The following is a 21,397-nucleotide window of genomic DNA, read 5'->3' on the forward strand; positions in this document are numbered from 1 at the left end:
ATCGCAAGGGGCTGGTGGACCACCTGGTATATGAGGATTGTTTCACAAGTCATGGTAACTGTGTTGGAGTTATTGAGGTGTCAGGCATTTAGACCAACAGAAGTTCTTCTATGTTGAGTCTAATACTGCTGAACTGTATGGGGATCAAACCCATCACCTTGGACTCGGAGACCAAGTGCTGTAGCATATGAACTACTTGGCATAAAATAGATCATGAAGAACTATGACATTTGGAGGAACCCCACTCTTAAAGGTAGCAATGTATCCTGTAGGTGCATCTGTTTCCCTTATCCCTTTCCCAGCTTCCTGCTTTGATTATATTCATACACTTGTTTGTTACAATTACATTACATGTATTCTTTCATTTAGTGAAATCTATAAATAAAATTAAACTAGAATTTTCCAGAATAAAACTTAGTTCACTGCTGTCTTACAGTGGTAAGCATATTGTCTTATTCAAGCACTTTCAATTGTTTTCTACACAGCCATCTTCAGAATTGCTGAGCATAAGGCATTTCTTTTTACATTTACAAAACTGAGTGAAGTCAACAGTGAAGAATTCAATTAGAATTAAACTCAGGTACACCTTTATGGGTCCAAAATTGCATTAATAAAAAAAAAAAAAAAGGAATATATATTTCTAACTTGCTTTGTCCCCCTCTGTCATTTGTTTGTTGCTGATTTTCTATTACTTTCATTTTAGATATGGTTTTCATCAAAATTAAAAAACTCTTGAAGATACACTGAAGAAAATGGAAATTGCAACACCCAGAAGGAGTGATGCTACATTGCTGCAATTGAACATGCAGGACGAATGTTTGGTTGTGATTCGATGATTACACTTTCAGGTCCCTCTGACCGCAAGTTTGGACAACAATCAATACAGGATGTGCCCACCACGAGCTGCAATACATTGATGAATTCGTCGAGGCATGGAATCAATAAGGCCCTGGATCGCTTCCTGAGGAATTGTGGCCCATGCTTGCTGCACTGCACGGGTCAGTTGTTCCAGAGTTGTGGGTGGCTGAGGACGGTTGGCCAGTTGTCGACCCATTATGTCTCACACATGCTCAATAGGACTGAGGTCCGGGGATCTGGCGGGCCATTCTAAGGTTGTGATGTTGTGGAGAGCTTCTCTGGAGATACGTGCAGTGTGAACCCAGGCATTGTCCTGCTGAAACATCCCATTAGCAATGTTCGCCATCATAGGGACAACCACTGGATTGAATACCCTATCAACGTACTGTTGAGCAGTCATAGTGCCCTCAACAAGCACTAATTACAATTTCACATTAAAGCCAATAGCTCCCCAGACCATAATGCTTGGTGTTGGCCCTGTGTGCCTCTCGACAATAAGATCTGGGTGGCCCCTTTCCCCGGTACGTCGGTGCACACGATTCCGGCGATCACTGCGGGCAAGACAGAAGCGCGATTCATCACTAAAGACGACCCTATGCCATTCATCGACCCACGTCGTTCTTTCTCGACACCAGGCCAGCCTTACACGTCGCTGTTGTGGGGTCAGTTAAACATCTTCTGCAAGGACACGGGCTTGTAAGCCAGCTGCATGCAGGCGATTACCAACTGTTTGTTGTGTAACGTGGGGTGCCACAGCTGTTCGAATTTGCGCTGCTGTTTCATGGGGTTCCATCCAGGCCATCCGAATGATGCGGCGATCCTCTCTTACAGTTGTCTGTCGCGCTGGGCCTGTGCCAGGTCTACGAGTGTGGGTACCTTCATTTGACCACTGCTTCCATACACGTATCGTAGATGCCTGTTGGCCAACACGTGCAGGGAAAGTCCTTGGCGATAATCCAGCTTCACACAGCCCAATTATTTGAGCCCTCTCAAACGGCAACAGTTGTTGATAGCGTGCTCTTCTCTGTCGTCGAGGCATGTTTTACGGGGAACACTTCACTGCACAGACTGCAAGTCAACTACGCTACACCAGACCAATCACGTGGGGAGACTTGTAGCAACAATCCAATAGGTCTGAAACTTTGATCGTTTACATACCTACATGACATCGTTCCATATCTTGAAAATCAACACAAATGACCAATGCCTTCATGGTGTTGCAATTTCCATTTTCTTAAGTGTATTTGCAGGAAATTTTGCATGGTAATGTAAAAAACTGTCTGTGGTAAGCCTATGTTTGTGTGGACTAATCTCAAGAACCATCCTATGGATTTTGATGAAAATTTTGGCTTTTGTGCAGAGGTTATATTTACAACAGAAGAGTCAAGCAGTGGGAATTTTAGTGAAGGAAATCAAACAAAGAACAGTCGTCCTAGTGCTTTCTTGGCTTAACTACCTAAACCTTCAACGACAGACCTCAAGGAATTGTTGAACATAAAAATCTTTACAAAAAAGTCCAGCATTATATATACCTCTCTCTAAAAGGTAGCTCTCAGTGAGCAATTTGCTGTTAAAAATCAACCTCAAAAATAGAAAGCATTTTTTGAGGTTAATCACAGTCCTTATCAAAATACATTTTGTATGTAATTTTTCCAGAATGGTTTAGGAGTTATCATCATTTTAGTAAAAGCTCAGGAATGGTTTAAATATTTCATCGGAGAAAGGAGCGAGCTAACAGGCAGGTGGCCAACATCAACCATATGAAAAAAGCTGATTAAAAAATACTGTAAAAACCATTAAACTGATTAAAATATGGTGCATTTATCAAAATCACAAGAAAATGCAGTTATATGCACCATAAAAGCATGTTTAAATGACTGAAAATTCCATAATTCGTGCACATAATGTATAAGCATACATTTTTAAACCCTAAAAAAACATGCAAATGCATGAACTTCCGAGCCCTACTTATGAGATAATTTCTCCCTGTTTGCGCAATATACTGGTAGGTTGTTTCACATATTGAACATTTCAGTTTTTAAATTCCTGAGTTAAGAAATTTGTTATTTTTGGGATAGTTGAGTTACAGTTGTTCAGTCTTACCCACACAAGCAAATGCCAAAAGTATCTGTATGGTCCATAACATATTCATGACTGAAAATTGACTGAGCTGAAAGTAATGTGTTGGATTAACTACTGACAGAAAAGAAAGGCATAATTGCACACATGAAGACTATTGCCCTTCGTAATGTAGACGCATTGATGCACCTACTGTGAAACATTAGCAATACCAATATAATTGGTCCATTATTGGACATTAAATTTTCCAGCTAACTCATTCCTGTTGGCACACAGGGGTGAAACGCTGGCAACAGGAATGAGTTAGCTGGAAATTTTATAATGTCCAGTTATATTGGTATTATTCATGTACTCATTCAGGACAAATATTTCAGGTTCCCTATGGGAATCAATTTCTGTAAGCATTAGCAACTTGCGCCATGCCCCTAGAATTGGATAATGTGCTGAAAAAGCCCTGGAAGTTATTGATTTCATCAAAGTCATGCCTCTTGTCATATATAGTTAAACAGTTATCAGATATCCCCTTTTATCCTTTTATTAGATCTATATTTTAATATTCCGTTCCATACTATAATCAGCAGAGCATCTAAACATATCAAAAAGGTTCAAGGAATAAAATTATTTATACTTCTGTGGTTCACACTGGTGCAGCCACATCCTCCCACCTTATTTTCTGAAATGAAAATTACTAAACATAGTGACAAGTTTTTTTTTTTCACTAAACAACACGAAACACTGTGGTATCTTCCTTCTCTACAAGTCCAAACAATGCAGCGCTTTCACTGGTCTTCCAGATCTAGTGGATCAGAAACCACTTCTTGGAAACTGAACATGAACTTCCCTCCCTTCACTATCCTTGTTAGACTGGTCTTCGATTTCCAATGGAAACATACATTTTAGCGGGCGAGTCATTGTTCCTTTTTCAGTTCTCAACCAAATAACTCACATATTACAATCACGTCCCTGAATTATGTTTTTTACTCATGCAAGTGGCCAGTAGATACTTTTGGTATTATCTGAACCAATTAACACGATATCTCCTACTGAGGGCAGATGAGTCTTCTTGCGATGAATCTACTTCAGTGAGCCTAAGTATTCTGAACAGAACTGAGCCCTTAGCTGCTCCCCGAGTATGTGTCAATAATGTAAACGACACTCAAAATGGTTCTTTTCAATTTCCCTTGAGGAAGATTCACTACCTGAAGTATCCTGAGACTCTTCTTTGAAGACCCTGTATCATAACTCCACGTCTCTAATTGATTTCTGGATCCTTCCATGTCCTCTATACCCTGCCATTTCTAGAAAGGCAATAGTGGGTTTGATGTCTTTTATGACAACATATTCTGTAGTGTACCTTTGCTCTCTTACAAATGAAAATGAAGTACAGAAGCAGAGGTAATGTGGAGGCTGATCTTTGGCAAACACTTGGCCTTCGGAAAACGGCACCATCCGTTCTATTGATCCAACAAGTTTACTTAGTGAATTTTCTCAAATAAGTTTCAAGATCCAGACTGTTGTATTAGCTTATGCATTTAGGAAATACCAGTTTGTTTATGGTCATGACCATATATCCCACGACTTCCAAGTTTTTGAGGTGGTATTTATCAAGATATTAGAGGATACTCTACATGGACTGTAGTTATTCCTTTTCTCTCTGTTGACCTCTATTGGCTGTTTCGCATCAGTTTCAAATCCGACAGTTCAGTCAAGTTATATACCCACTTTAGGTTTTGTTATCAAAAGTGATGCTGTCTATTCGACCAGTGCTGTCAGTAGTCAAGACACTGTCAATATTTTCATGGATGACCATGGTAGAATCTTTCAAGCTCTTGGCCAGGATGCTACAAATGCTATGATATCTGGCATTAGTTAGAGTTTCATTGCGTGTGCAGTGGCCTAGGACATGGGAGTTTCATTACGTACGCATTGGCCTAGGACATGGAGGGGTTCAATCTCATAGTATCAGTGTCGACAATGATTACTGTCTGGAATAATTTATACAACTGCTATGTTGCCTATCATCTTAAGGGCAGCATGACATTCACTGCTTGATGATTTCAAATCCACTTGTTGGCTTGGTTGTATTCCTAAAAAACAAATAACCCTTTTACTTTTCCGAGGGAGATGGCACCATTTGTCATGTTCTTCATCTCTCAGAGCATTACATTTATTTTGAGCATCAAGGAAGTTTATGTTCTTATGGTAAAGATTTTTGTTGCATTGTACATTCAATTTCTGGAGGCAGTGGGTACTTTCCTCATGAAGCCATTTTGTGTTGTTGATGTAAGGATTGTTGGCTAGGTGTTAACATTTATAGTGCAAATCCCAGTTATGTGCACAAATATATATGAAATTTTATAAAATATTTACATATGATTGCTAGGCTTTTTAAAAATCAAAACATTATTCAGGGGAAGTACATGACGCATGTACAACTTTGTTTTAATACACGTTCTACTTGCTTAGCTGTTAAAATTTGAATTCTGATCAGTTGAAGCTAGCAAAAGGTGCACCTTCCCATTAAGGATGTGTTCACTTCTCTATTGGAGATCATTACATTCTAGCATAATATCATGCATTGAACTGAGTTAGACAGGTTAAACAGCAGTCATAACTATTCAAGGCTCTATATACTGTAACTTAGACTGAAGATGTGATTTGAGTTTCTACCGAGAAATGTTTTCGCCTGGGTAGGAATTAGATTTCTGGTTCTAATCTGTAAGAAGAGGAACACTGTCTACATTAGACCTTGTCGTCGACACGTGGCGTATGCAGTCTTGCAACTGGTTTGCTCCATGATGTTGTAATCTCTTCATAGTTTTGTAGTCTTGCTTTCTCAAGGAACGTTTTAATGAAGGTCTATCTTGGTCTTCCTTGGGAGTGTGTGCCTGGTATTTTTCCTTCAATCACTTCAGTCATCAAAATGCCTTACTGAAGTTTATGGTCTATGCACATGGGCTGCCCCTTGCTAATCTGACTCAGCAGTTGCTGCCTCTCTTATACATTGTATAACACATCAGCATTGGTCATCTTCCTTGTCCAACTTACATTTTGCGTTCAATACCAACACAATTTATAAGACAGTAGTGAAATCAGCAGTGTGGAATCAAATTAAAATTAAACTCATTTAAGGGTGTGTTCACTACTTTGATGGAAATCATTACATTCCTACATAATATCATACATTTAACTTAGACAGTAGCTATAAATGCCATCCCTTCACTATTCAAGACTTTTTTTTTTTTTGCTAGTTGCTTTACGTCACACCGACACAGATAGGTCGTATGGCGACGAATTCAAGACTCTACTTAGGATGAAGATGTGACTTGAGTTTCCAATGAGAGATATTGAGAAGAAATCAGATCTTAAGTTCTAGTCTATAAGAAGTGGAACACTATTAGCTGTTACTACATAAAACCTGAAATATCTCTATTATATTTTCACTATATTTGCATTATATATAATGAGCCATTGCATTATGACTACCCCGACCTAGGAACTATTAGCGTACCTAGAGCAGTGAGAATGACGTGTGACATGTTGGGAGCGTGGTATATGTAGGGCAGGTCTACAGGCTTGCTGTTAGTAGTGCGTCATAATGGGAAAAATGGCTGATCACTCCATGTATGATTGAAATCAGACTGTGATGACACTACCTTGGTACCAGCATCTCTGAAATGACGCAGCTTGTGGGCTGCTGTCGTGCTGCTATTGTGAGCACGCATTGAAAGTGTTGCAACAAAGGGAAAACATGATGCATCATCCAACTGTGTGTCGACAATGGCATCATTGATGCCAGAGGCCAATGGAGGCTATCGCACATTGTTCAGAGCCAACAGATACACAGTGATGACCAGGCTAATGCTTCCCAGCACACAGTTCGTCAAACACTACTGCAGAGTTGGCAACCCAGTCATATCTCAATGCTGACTGCACTCCACCAAAGCAGTGCATGAGTTGGACACAAAATCATCACCATTGGACTGTGAATGATTGGGAAAAAGGTCACCTAGTCTGATGAAATCCAGATTCCTAGTTCATCATGTCGACTGCCAAGCGCGTGTATATCTATTTCCATTGGAGGTTATGGCACCTGGTTGCATGGTCGGGCAGAGACAAGCTGGTGGAGATGGTGTGATGATGATCTGGGCGATAGTTTAAAGGGATGTATTGGGGCCCATTGTACTGGTACACTAATCCCTAACAGCTATCTGGTATCTGGATTTTATTGGGAAACAGGTCTGTCTGTTGATATCAACAGTGTTCCTTGATGGTGATGGCCACTTCCAACAAGACAATGCACCATGCTGCCAGGATTGTGAAGGACTGGTTTGTGGAACATGATGGTCAGTTTACTTTAATGTCATGGCCCCGAGATAGCCCCGATATGAACCCCCATTGGTCATTTGCGGTTCAACTTTGAGAAGTGGGTTTGTGTTACATTATTACCATCCAGCAATGTATGACAACTGGAGGACCTGCTGTTGCACCTGCAGTACCAGGTAGCCCAGGATATCTTCCACCACCTCGCTAAGTGGGTGCGGTTCTGCAGGCAAAAGGTGGTTCTACATCGTATAAGGTAGGTGGTAATGTAATGGCTCATCACTATAGCTAATTGACATAAATACAGGTACTTACTTACCTGAGTGCAATAAAACTTGAGACCGGATATAGCGAACATGACTTCGGCCACTGAGATGAACACGTACTGTGGAACGAGCCACAACATGTGAATAGTATTGGGAGGAGTCATCACATAGAGCTTGGAAAACTGCAGAACAATTACAACCAGGTATTTAGCATCTAAAATTCTATTTAATATAGCACAATAATATTTTTCATCAAGAAAGCATTTTCAAAGTGCTGCTTCTCAAAACTACTGCACTTCATTATCATTACAAATCCTTAAAGCTATTCACCAGCTCTGGTGCAAGCTAGAACAAAGAATATCTAGTAAGTACTGGTACTGATCAATTCAGAAGTTGTGATTATATTTTGAACATTAATATATCTATGTAAAAGGAAATACTTCTTGTCGTCCAATATATGAGACAGTATGGGCAAATAGGAATAAATATTGGAATAGTTGTGAAAATATTGAGTTTTTACAGAAAGGGAAGGGGATGGTGGTATTTGTGATTTTTGTTTTATGAGGAAGTACAACTTACAAAACAGGAACAGATGGACCATTCTAGTACTTCAGTTGTGTATTCTCCCAGGAAGGTAGTATAATAAGTGAAATTGAATCAAAGATAGCTAATTCTATGAATTCTCAATTGTGATCAACAGTACTCTGTAAGAAAGAAGACAGTATTTTTACATTAGTATGTTTTCAGACTGACCGGTTTTCCATTTTCACACCAAGCTGTACCTTAATTAAAGCCACTTATATTGTTCATAAGCTGGAAATACAGACTTAAAGGTAGCAAGGATAATTTTTGGTCCAAACATGTGGGAACAATATCAGGAGGGTACTCAGATTGAGGAAATCGAGGCAAAGGAATAAACTCGATGGATAAAGTTATGCACATAAATTGGCTTCGGTGGTGGGAGTCGTGAGGCAAATAGAGGTGGACATGTTAACTAGGAAAACAATGGCCTTGGACATAGAGGGTAAGAGAACTAAAGGGTTTTAAAAGTTAGAGGCCATAGACCTAATTGCGAATAGAGGATTGTGAGAGTGCATAGTTTATTAGCAGAAGCTTATGGAAGGAATGCTGTAGAAGAGTATATAATGAATATGTACAGTATGAACTGTATGTATCATGTAATTTTTGGTTTATTCAGTCTGCTGAAACATAAAATAACACTCAGAACACTATGACATACTTATGAAGAAATGCTTATTACTAAATAATTGACATGTTTCGTTCCATAAGAACATCCTCAGATTGTACAAAATCACTTTTAACAGTGTGTATGTATGCATATACTGTAATGCCAGTGATTGTGAACTGGTGAAGTTGCAATCAAGTGAGATAAATTATGTGTAAGTAGAAGTCCATTATTGACTCTTTAAGTAAATATGAGATAGTTTTCTGTAAAACAAGCTGTGGCTTTGGTTTTATATCTGTTACTTCGAGCAACAACAGCCAAAGTGAATCCAGGTTACTGGCTTCAATTGTGGCTTGCTAACACAAACTCTTTCCCCATGTCAATCAATCAATCAATCAATCAATCAATCAATCAATCAATCAATCACCATTGATCTGCAATTAGGGCTGTTATCCAGGTGGCAGATTCCTTAACAGTTCTTTACCTAGTCTGTTCTTAAACGATTTCTAAGAATTTGGAAATTCATCAAACATTTCCTTTGATAAATTATTCAATCCCTAATTCCTCTTCCTATAAACAAATATTTATCCCAATTTGTCCTTTTGAATTCCAACTTTTTCTTAATTTTATGATCTTTCCTACTCTTAAAAACCCCACTCAAGCTTATTCGCCAACTTAATGTCATTCCAACCCATCTCACCTCTGACAGCTTGAAACATTCCGGTTAGTCGAGCAGCTCATTTCCTTACTTCCAAGTCTTCCCAGCCCAAAGTTTGCAACATTTTCACAACACTATGTCTCATCAGACCAATGGTAAATTTCAAAGACATGCCAAGTTACAACATAAGTAAACTACTCAACCAAATGCTAAAAGTAAAAAATTTGTCAAAGAAGACAAACTGATTAAAAACACCCTAGAACTAACTAAAGTTCTAAATAAGCTAAACATAACAGGCAGTACAAGAATGATATCCTTTGACATTACCAATATGTATGCAAATATATCAATAGAAGAATTGATTAAGATTAGAGAAAACCATGTAAAAGACAACAATTCACTATAAGAAGCAAGTGAAATAATAAACCTTCTAAGAACAAGCTTAAACCAAAACAGTTTTGCATTGAACAAAATCTTTTGTCAAAAGGAATCATTAACCATAAGCTCACCATTATCAGGAATAATATCAGACATATCTTAACCAACAACCTATCTAAAGGAATCTTACACTTCCATACATGGCAATAACATCACAAGTCCGCAGCTCTTATTAAACACACGGAATTCCTTACATCAGTCAGTCAAATTTACAATGGATCCAGAAACTAATGCAAAGATAATTTTTCGTTGCAATCAGTAGGAATAATGACAGCCTGTCATACAAAATATGCAGAAAACCCAGTCAGACTTCACTCACAATAGTCAATGAATCCAACCACCCAAACACACACACAAATTAGCAGGATTGATACAATGATAAAACAGAGCAATACCAATACCAATGAACACAACAGATTTAGGAATGAAATACAGGCAATAAAACAAATCATGAAAGAGAACAGCCACCTACTTGACACAGTAGATCGATTACTAAGGAAACAAAGAAAAACAATGGAAAACCACACCTGAAAACAACACATCCATAGCCCTCAATTGAATAAACAAGGACATGTACAAGATTGCTAACATTTTCAAAAAGCAAGGTCTTACAATAGTCTTCAGAATGAAGAAGCTACAAAGAAGCATTAGCAAATGCATCCTAAACAAAACAGACCTTTTCTCCAATTCAAAACAGAACACAATTTCCACACCAGATATAAAGAACACAAATATTATGTTAGGTACAATTGCCCTTCAGCCTTCGGAGGGCATGTTCAGCTCCCACCATTTCACAAACATCAACACAGATCTACAAATTTTATACATTGAAATAAAAACAAAACATAAAAGAGACAATAGAAATACACATTGCAAGAAAAGCCAACCAAACCAACCTCAACGATAACACACACATCTAAAATATACCTCCCTTTCGCGTGCCATTAAACTAATTCATATTTGGTAATGCAATTATTCAGACTATTTTTCATTAGTTTTTAATTAATCCCACTGAAGGTTACTCTGATGAAAAGTAGTCTGGAATGTGGGTTATGTTATACCTATCTGTTTAGGCAGTGGTTTGCCACTTGAGAACTTTTTTGTAGGTTATTATTTTATCACTGAAAATAAAGTCATCCAAAATACCATTTAATTCATTGTTGCATGTTTATGTCTTTCAAAAATCATAATCATGCATTCAAGACAAATAGACTATAGTCTCGTAGCACTTCCCTTTGTGCTGAACAGAATTGACCGCCGTCTTCCCCTATCGCCCCTACAGACAAGTTTGTGTTAGCAAGCCAGTGACCTGGATTCAGTCCAGCTGTTGTTGCTGGAATTAACAGATGTAAAGTCAGAGACAAAGCTTGATTTAAGATAAGTACAGAGAATGATCTCATACTGAGCGGAGTGGCTGTGTTATGGCTATGGAGCCAAGTTCTGCATTTGTGAGGTACATGGGTTTGAACTCCACTGTAGGCTGTCTTGAGAATGGTTTTCTGTGGTTTCCTATTTTCTCCTTGGGGTAAGTGCCTAGACAGTTCCTATTCATAGGCCACAGCTGATTCCTTCCCCAATTTCATTCACAATCATTCATTTCATCTTCATTAGCTCCTCAATTGAGGTTGGCATTAGGAAGGTCTTCCAACCTTGAAAACATGCCATAAAAATACACATTTACTGAAGTGTCAATAACAGACTACTACTCTCATATAATTAATCTCACTTGTTCATATTATCACCAGTTCACAATCATAGACACATTTATGCAGCATGCCGGACTGAGTTGCTCAAATAGTTGAGGTGCTGGTCTTCTGATCGCAACTTGGTTATATTGGTATTGCCAGTACGAATCTCGAAAATAATCGAGGTCGACCGATTCAGCACTAGGGTGTGCATGTATCACTAAAAGGCGCGTGTACTATATGTATGTATGCAAAATGTCAACCAACTGTGTGAGGATTGGGCCCCACAGCTTTGACCATTGAAGATGAGCGCCTCATTGCATAGCTGGTAATCAAATTCTGATATAATATACATGGCGTAATAAACATGTGGAAAAACTCTAGAGAATTGGGAGAACATAAAAACAAGCCAAAGAAATTTATATAAACTTATGAACAATAACACTTACATTTTTAACTGCAGTCTGTGTTTGTGGTGGGTGTATATTTATTTTAGAATTTACTTCATGTCGCACCAGCATAGATAGATCTTATGCCGACAATGGAATATGAAAGGGCTAGGACTTTGAAGGAAGTGGCTGTGGCTGTAATTAAGATACAGCCCCAGCATTTGCCTAGTGTGAAAGTGGAAAACCACTGAAAAACATCCTAAGAGCTGCCGACAGTGGGCTTCGAACCCACTATCTCATGAATGCAAGCTCACAGCTGTGCATCCGTAACCACATGGCGAACTCTCTTGGTGATGGGTGTACAAATAAAGAAACCAAACATGTATCCAGTTTTCGGGAGATAGTGGGTTCGAACCCCACTGTCGGCAGCTCTGAAGATGGTTTCCCGTGGTTTCCCATTTTTACACCAAGCAAGTGCTGGGGCTGTACCTTAATTAAGGCCATGGCCGCTTCCTTCCTATTCCTAGGCTTTTCCTGTCCCATCGTCGCCATAAGACCTATCTGTGTTGGTATGATGTAAAGCCAATAGCAAAAAAATAGAAACCATACATAATATTCTTCTCTCTTCAAGGTGTTACGATTTTGATTTTCAGATTTACAGGGTGTAAGTGAAATAGGATACATCATTTGAACCAGTGGTGGAAGATGGCATTCTAAGCAAACATCTTAACAACTTTTACTCCTATCTTAATTAGTGTAGGAGCAAATAAATCACAAAACTTTGGTCAGTGTTTTGGAGAAGTCAATAGGCACCGGATACTATCTCTACTAAACAGAACGTCAACACAGCTGTGACTTCCCCAGGTCGTCTTCCATTTTAAGGCTGTGCAATGTTGTTGATGGTTATGAATTTCATGTTTTTGGTCCGTATTGAACAATATATAAGTAATAATAATAATAATAACTTAAATGTTTCCACCTTTTGAATACAATATATTCACAAAATTACAAAATTATACGGTACTAGTTTCGACCCATCTAGGGGTCATCATCAGCCGTATTGGAGCAAAGATCATTTGTGGCGAATATATTGTATTGAAAAGGTGGAAACATTTAAGTTATTATTATTATTATTACTTGTGCAATGTTGGTCAGTGTGTCTTGAGGTCAGTGGACTGCGACCTGCAGACAGGCTCTGAGTACAGGCAAAATTGCTTTAACAAATCATGAAATGTTTGATATGATTTTAATTCATGGTGAGGCATGATGTAATGTGGGACAGACGTATTGGGAACGCTTTCCTAATTAAAGACAACCAAGTGATCAGCTTTAGTTGCTTATTCTTGAGGGGGCCGATGACCTTAGATGTTAGGCCCCTTTAAACAACAAGCATCATCATCATCGTCATCATAATCATCTTTTTCTTGAGAGATTACCACAGCAGAACTGATTATTGATCAATCAATCAATCAATCAATCAATCAATCAATCAATCAATCAATCAATCAATCAATCAATCAATCAATCAATCAATCAATCAATCAATCAATCAGTGTCTTCCACACTTACTAGGTAACACACTGTACTACTGGTCTAAACATGCCAGTCATTTATGTGAGGTAGCAACATCAAAACAGCAGTTTGTTTACGTGGAGATTTTACAAGACAAGCACCACTGTTCCCTTATTTCAGCTGACTCCTCCACACCTCCCATCCTCTTCCCCACCAACTGGAAAAGTCATGCTTGGATTATGCAACAACTCCTCTTCATTGACTTTTTAATATTTAATATTAAATTTAAAGATTGCTGACAATTTTTTCACATTGGTTGCTAAGAATAGTCCCTTATATCACTTGTTAGACAGACATACCTTAGGCCTATTTCAGTTACACTCTTTATGTAATTGTCTTCTCTATTTATGTTGTCGCAGTTTTGTCTTATTTAAAATCACCTGATAACAGGTGCCATAGTGGAGTAAATAGATCAACTATTTTTAAAGTGATTATTATTGCAAAGATTTATTGTTTTGAGTGTAATTACCTTAAAGCTAACCGTTAAAATTGATTATTCTAATCAGGAAATGACCGATACGTGCCTCATGCATGGACAAGCTTATTGCAATGCAGATGAAGCAAGGTAATTGTATGCTGAACCATTTCTGAAAGGATGTTTACCCAACAATAAGAAATTCCTGAGAATTCGCCAACATCTCCAGGAAACAGGCTCTTTAGAAAATGTGTTTCAGATTGTGGAAGATCAAGGAGCACCGGAATATCTTTACAAGGCAAGCACCACTGTTTTCTTATTTTCAGCTGACTCATCCATTCCTCCCTTCCTCATCCCTACCAACAGGAAAAATCTTGCTTGGATTGCGCAGCATGAGGCATCAGAAGAACAAGTCCTCAGTCATTTTGAGGATAGTCGCAGAAACAGCATCAAAGACAAGGTACCAACACAGAATGTGAATCATATGACAGTATGAAGAATCCTATGAGGACAACTCCTTTATCTATAAAGCCATCGAAGAGTCCGAGATGTTGGGGAAGCTGACGTTCCATCCAGAGAGCGTTTTATATCTGGTTTGCAATAAACTTTCATTGAGAATCAACACTTTCTCTCCACTATACTCTTCACTGCTAAAGTGCAGTGGAGTGGAGAACTTTTACAATAATCATGTATGAGCAACAAAAATCCACATCCAGTTTTGGGAGCAAGACACCCACTGCAGTTCGGGATTGATGTTTGGGCCAGTGTATTTGGTGACACATTAATTTTATGTGGAGCACTGACAAGAGAATGATAGCGCAACTTTTCTACAAACTATTTAAATGGTTTGTTGGAAGAAGTTCCACTCAACACAATTTACTGTCTGTGGTTTATGCATGATGAGGCATCATCTCATTTTGCTCCTGCTACTAAAGTGATTTTAGATTACCAGTTCATAAACAAAGGGGAACCAACATTGCTCATTTTCCTAAACCTCAATCCATTGTATTTTTACTTATGGGGTCCTTTAAAGGCCATTGTGTATTCAAGACCTATTCATTGCACGTGACTCGAAGGATGATCCCTGACAAGACATCAGCAGATAGAGTAGACACCTATAATATCGGAGAGATTTAGTGCTTAGGAGCCTGTATTTGAGCTCACGGTGGCCACTTTGAGCAGCATTTTCTGTAAAAAGAAAAAAAAAAAAAAAAAGGTGTCCTCTCTCAGTTCCCCATAGGTTTCCCACATGTTCAGTTACAGTATATTGTGTGTACTGGGTTTTACATGGTTTCTTCAATAGCCAAGTAGATTAGTATTTCAGAATCACAATCACAGTGGCCCTAAATCATTTGTTTTCTTTGTAATATTGTGATAGAATGTAACATAAGATGTATGATTGGAATTATCACATTTCTTTCATAAGAAAATAACTTCCTGTGAGATACAAAACAAGCAAATCATTTAATAATTTTTATATTTTTTTTAAATTTAATGAATTATTTGTTATTTTATATTATTGGCTGAATTAAAACTGCAACATAAACTCTCAATGTCTTGGACACTTGTGACAGTGGTCATAATACGAGAGTGGATTGAAAGTTGCGCACAACACTTTTTGAAAGGCAGGCAGTTTACATACCAAGTGTGTCACAGTCAAGCGAAAGAGCAAACACTCTTGGTATTAGACAGGAGCAGTGACGTTCGATTGTGACTACGAAGCTCTCCTCACACCATTCAACAAAATGTTGACTGGAATACAGTATATAAAGACACTATAATCGCAAGAAAAACAGACCTTTTAAATATATTTGTGTTTGATTTATATTGCTCTTGATATTAATAAACATGGTTTTGTTTTCCTGTATTTACACATTCACAGAAAACTGATATGTTACAATTATTCATTCAGTAAAACATCATATACCATATTTGCATACTTCAACAAGTTTAATGCTTCATTTTGCACAGTGTTGTAATGTTATGTGACTTTCCCTGTTTTGAGTTTCTGAAAATAGTACCATATTTAAAACTAAACATCAGATGTTTACTATCTAAGTACAACAGCAGTGTAAATACAGTACAGTATGTCTTCAAATAAATAATCTTACTGATGTTATTCCCGGTAAACATAATTGGATTGTTGACTTTATCAGATTGTTTAAACTCAAGCAACAAGAAGCCACAGCTTATCTGCTTTACTCCTTGTTATTATTAGCAATGTTTCTGAAGCGTACCCTTCTTAAAACATAATAGTGAAAAGTGTAATTCATTGCATAGATTTCAAAAATATTTTGAGGTACCGGTAAACTCTTCATTGTATCCAGTCAGAATTCATAAACAGAACAGAAATAATCAGTTTCTTACAATGTAAGTTATATTGAAAATTATCTGGGACCGAGCAAGTGGCTGCGTGATTTGGGTTACGTAGCTATCAGCTTACATTCAGGAGATAGTGGGTTTGAACCACACTGTTGGCAGTCCTGAAGTTGGTCTTTTGTGGCTTCCCATTTTCACACCAGATCATGGTAATTTCCTTCCCACTTGTAGCTCTTTCCTATCCCATCGTCACCATAAGACCTATCTGTGTCAGTGCGATGTAAATCACATTTTTAAAAAAGCTGGATTTCTGTCAACTTGAAATTTAAAAAAAGCACTCTTCGTTTAATACTCGAATGAACGTTCACTGTTCATTACCCTTCACTGCCTGTGATGTAACCACAACGTTGCTGTCTCTGAAGTGCACACACTGTTCGCTTGCCTGCAGGATGAAAATCCCAGCGTGAGTACCTCTGTTCTAGATGAAGCAGCCACTAATTCTGCTGGCAAAGATGAGGAAACTAGATTTGACCACAACTTTGCTGTAATAGAGAAAGCGAAAATGTTTCAGCCAGAGACGTATACAGCTGGTCACTGGGTTGAAATGATTGCAAATGTTAATAAGAAGGAGCCAAAATTTCAGGTCATGAAAATATTAACTCAAGACATTTTTAATGTCCACACCAAAGGAAAGAAAACATTGATAAATGGCAAGAAAGTTAAATGACTTAAAGCATGTCGCACTCCACTTCAGAATAAAAAGGAAAATCTCTGAGTATTCAAAGTGAAGCAAACTTTGAACAAGGCCTATCTATTTTGATCTTTTGACCTGAGCTGATGAGTAAAAGGAAGGCACAGACTGCTTAAAAAAATACAACTACCACTCTTTAACACAAATACACTGACAGAAAATGAAATACCAACACCACAGAAATCCCACCACAAAATACAGGAGGCACATTTGCAAATCTGAAAGATGAAGTCTATTTAGATTTATGCACTAGTCGATGAAGAGTGGTGCTTAGTAGCACCACTATGACCTTGCAAAGCAAGTTTGCTTTAAATACGTGCTGTACACTTCGTGAGCGTTAGTCATCATCCGGTGTTGATATTGTGAGGTAGGTGTAAGTCAAACGCCTTTAAGGAGACAAAGAAGGTAGTATCAGCAGCTAACCGAGTTTGAATGAGGCCATGTAATGGGAGTATGAGGTGAATGTTCTTTCTGCGATATTGCGGAAAGACTTGGCAGGGATGTATCCACAGTGCATCGGTGTTTGCAACAATGGTTACGGGAAGGCACCGTCTCAAGAAGACCAGGGTCTGGCTGCACAAGAGCCGCTATCGAGAGAGGGAAGACCACTGTATTCATCGCACGGCTGTGGTGGATTGTACTGCATCTGCAGCACCCATTAGAGCTTCAGTTGGCACCAATGTGTCACAAGGAACTGTAACAAATTGATTACTTGAGGGACAGCTCTGAGCCAGACGTCCTGAAGTGTTCACGCTACTAATTCCAAATCACTGCCATCTGTGACTTCAGTGGTGTCAAGCCAGAACTCATTGGAGGGCTGAGTGGAGATCTTAATTGTTTTCTCAGATGAGAGCTGTGTATGTCTTGGTGCCGGTAATGGCTGTAGATTAGTAAGGAGGGGAGTTATCTCAAGAACCTTGACAGCGGATTTATACATCAGACTGGTGGTTGAACCGGTTGTGCTGCCATTCATTTGCAGTATTCAAAGGGGAGGTTAAAGAGTACTGTTAACAATATATCTCCTTGGTTTAGACCTTTCCTCGAATGCAATGTCTTGGACATCAGCCCGTGAACTTTAACTTGGGTTATTTCTGGTTCCATGGCTAAATGGTTAGCATGCTGGTCTTTGGTCCAGAGGGTCCCAGGTTCGATTCCTGGCTGGGTTGGGGATTTTAATTTTCATTAGTTAATTGCAATGGCTCGGAGGCTGGATGTGAGTGCCGTCTTCATCATTAGAAATCATTATAGGTAGGGCCCCATCCTCATAGGTGTGCAGGTCACCTGTACAGCAACAACTTGAAATATCTGCACTGGGCCTCTTTGGAGGCCACATGCCATTAATTATCAAACTTTGCTTACAGAATTTTCAAATGCTATTCTCACTGTTTTCACTAGTTTGTTTGGAATGTCAAATTCTTTTAAGGTTTTATGTAAGAACTGCATTGAGTTATATTCCTTACATATCGTACTTGGGCTAGTGAATGTTACAGAAACATGAAAGTTTAAAAATCAAAATAATTGCTACACAACACATGTGCAACAGTGTTCAACATCTCAGTTTAAAGAAGAAGAATCATTGTACCTAGCAACTAGACTCTGACCTCGATATGACATCATCAGGCAATGCAGTAGGCTGCCATCTTCAGGTACTAAAATCATCATGCCGTGCAGCTAATAATTAGCCTAGCTCTGAACACTGATACAGTAGCACTTACTGTAAGATGTGAGGTTTGTTTGATTTGTCTTGGTGAGTTCTACAAGTATACAGTGAAAACAAATGAAATAGCGCACGTTTGAGGAAATTGTGTTGCAAGAAGTGCGAAAGATTTGTTTCTTTCATAAAATATTGCAACATATGAGAAAAAATGGTGTCAAAATTATTGAAAATGCTTTAGAGAGAATAAAGCTGCTTGTCAGAATTTCAGGAAGTCCGAAGTCACCAGTGTTGAGCATCAAATGGCTTATTGGGAGCATCTCAAAGTTGAGGTGGCTGAGTGTTGTGAGGTGGGTTCCACGCTGCTGGAGCTCCAGTCAAGATTTTGAGGTCATGATCTTGAAGATGTGTAAATTTGTTTAAAATTAAGAAATAAAATGTTGACAGTAAAGTTTCAAACCCATGCTGACTACATACTTTATTTTGACAATATCTACCATGCGGTATGCATTTTATGTCAAAATTTCTGGGTATAATTCCAGCACAGCCCCTTTCAATATATTATGGCCATTCCTTTTCTTTTGCTGATACTTGCACATTCTGAAGGTTTGAACCTCTTTCTCTTATGATATGAAGAGGTAGTATGTATTTTCCCTCAAAACAATGAACACCACTACTACTGTCATCCCCTTCTGTAAAGTAAATTTCTGGTTATCAGGGCATGGATTTAAGAAATACTAGCACCATAATAGGATATTTCAAAATATAGTAAGAATTTTTGAAATAAATCTGTGTAATGCTTGCTAGTTTGTGAGAGGAGTTTAACTTTTTCTTAACAACACTAAATATGTTCCTCATCACCAAAATGTCATTGTAATTGAAGTCTTGTTGACTCGTAAATTTAAGCAACATGTCTCAACTCTTCAGTGAGACTGTTTTGGTTACAGCTGCAGAGCTGACACTATTTCCATCTTCTTCTCCATCCTCATTACATCCTTCTTTTTTATCTGGATTGTTTGTAGCTGTACACACATGTGCTGGAAGTTGGGTTCACAAGAGTTGATCAGTTATTCCTCAATGTTACCCCCACCAATGTTTTTGTATCCTCCCATATTGGAGGTGATGTACTTCGACTTGCTCACATTTTCTTACCGGTACATGCAGCCTAAGAAGTCACTTTCTTCACCAGGCACTTTGCGCCGTGTCCTCGCTAATGTTTGTGTTTTGATGTGCTGTCAAGCATAAGATACAGTATGGCAATATACTCTATAGTACATTTGTTTATTCATTCATTCATTCATTCATTCTCTTCACCTTCTTTTGAACGGACCTACGTAGGACCACAGTTTTTCAACTGTTCGGTTTTGATCTTTGGTTAGTATTTCTGCATCTTCTCCTGGCATTTTTCCTCTGATCAGGGGGTTGATTTCCTTCCTCAGATTTTTTCTTTTTTGAAAACCATGGACTTACTTCAGGATCTGTATCACAGCCTGTCTGTTTTGTAAATCTCTCAGTCTCGGTTCTTTTATATCCTTCGTAGTCTTCATCAGCCATGTGGTATGAACTTTCTTGTTTCGGCCGAAGGCGAACGGGTGGTTGGTCAGTGTGTTGGAAGACATTCTTACCACATGACTATAGAAAGCTACCGTCATCTTTGTGGCATGGTCGGAGAACTTCTATATCTGGGAGTAGAGCGCTGAATTGTGATGTTTCTGGTATTCTCCATCATTCAGCACTGAGCGGGGGATCTTTCCAAGAGTTCTACTCTCTGACTTCCAGTATTTCAATCAAGTCTTTTCTATTTCAGGTCAGATGCTCCATGGCATACAGGGCTTGTAGGAGGATGACTGCTGTGTAGTGTTTCAGCTTCAGATTTTGTGGCAGGCATCGCATGTTGTAGGTGTTTTGAATTAGTCACTAGACCAGTTCCAGGTAGTTTAATCTTGTGGAGAGGGCTGCTTTCTCTGATAGGTTGGGTTCAATTTCCACTTGGTTGACTTTACCTTCTTCTAGTGCTGTCTGTTAGCCTCTTTGATGCTGGTAAAGTATTTGGTTTTCTCCAGTGACACTTGGAGTCCCAGTTTGGCTGCTTGTTTTCTGAGACAATTGGCCTGGGTCGCTGCTCTTTTCAGAGATTCAGCGATTAGTGCTATGTTGTCAGCAAAAGCCAGACGATCTATTGTCAGCCTTTCCCTATTGTGACCCAGCTTTACACCACTCTGGATACCCAAAATGACCAGTTGGTTTCACCATTCACTCATAATGTTTTCAAGAATACACTTGAAGAAGAGTGGAAAAATCCTCTCCCCTGTAGCTAGTATAGTTTTGATCTTGAAGGTTTTTCAAGACTTTGCCTTTGGATTTAACCTTGAAGTGTATGTCAGTCAGAGTTTGTAGAATAAGTATTTGGGTTTTATTGTCTAGTCCAAGTTCCTCAAGAATTTTGTTAAAAGTTTGTCTGTCTATGGAGTCATAGACCTTCCTAAAATCAACAAGGGTGTCTATCACAGAGACGTAGTTTCTACAGATTTCTCACATGTACTACGGCAATATGGAAGCAGTACTGATTATTATGGATTTTATGAACTCAGTAGGTTAAAACCTCACAATAGGCTTAATTCATTTTATCATGCCCAAATGCAAAGTTATGTATTGTAACTTGTAAGAGGCAAACCAGTTCATTCTGATAGCCAGTGATTCTCCAACCCTGTTTGAAACAGCAGAATCCTTCAGTGGTTATATGAGGAGCTGCCCAGAAGGCTACTAAAACATTGGGATGTTTATAAGAATTGCCCAATATTTTC

General features: G+C 38.6%; 1 protein-coding gene across 1 annotated transcript in view; it reads right to left on the minus strand.

Annotated features, from left to right (window-relative positions):
* Positions 1 to 21,397, minus strand: part of LOC136877741 (peptide transporter family 1-like) — a 133,985-nt gene that overhangs the window by 18,585 nt on the left and 94,003 nt on the right. Inside the window, exon 13 of the mRNA XM_068228730.1 lies at positions 7,580 to 7,708. Coding sequence (XP_068084831.1) covers positions 7,580 to 7,708 — 129 coding nt within the window. The remainder of the gene's footprint in view (positions 1 to 7,579; positions 7,709 to 21,397) is intronic.

This window comes from Anabrus simplex, chromosome 7 (genome assembly GCF_040414725.1).
Source record: "Anabrus simplex isolate iqAnaSimp1 chromosome 7, ASM4041472v1, whole genome shotgun sequence".
NCBI classification, from domain to species: Eukaryota; Metazoa; Arthropoda; class Insecta; order Orthoptera; family Tettigoniidae; genus Anabrus; species Anabrus simplex.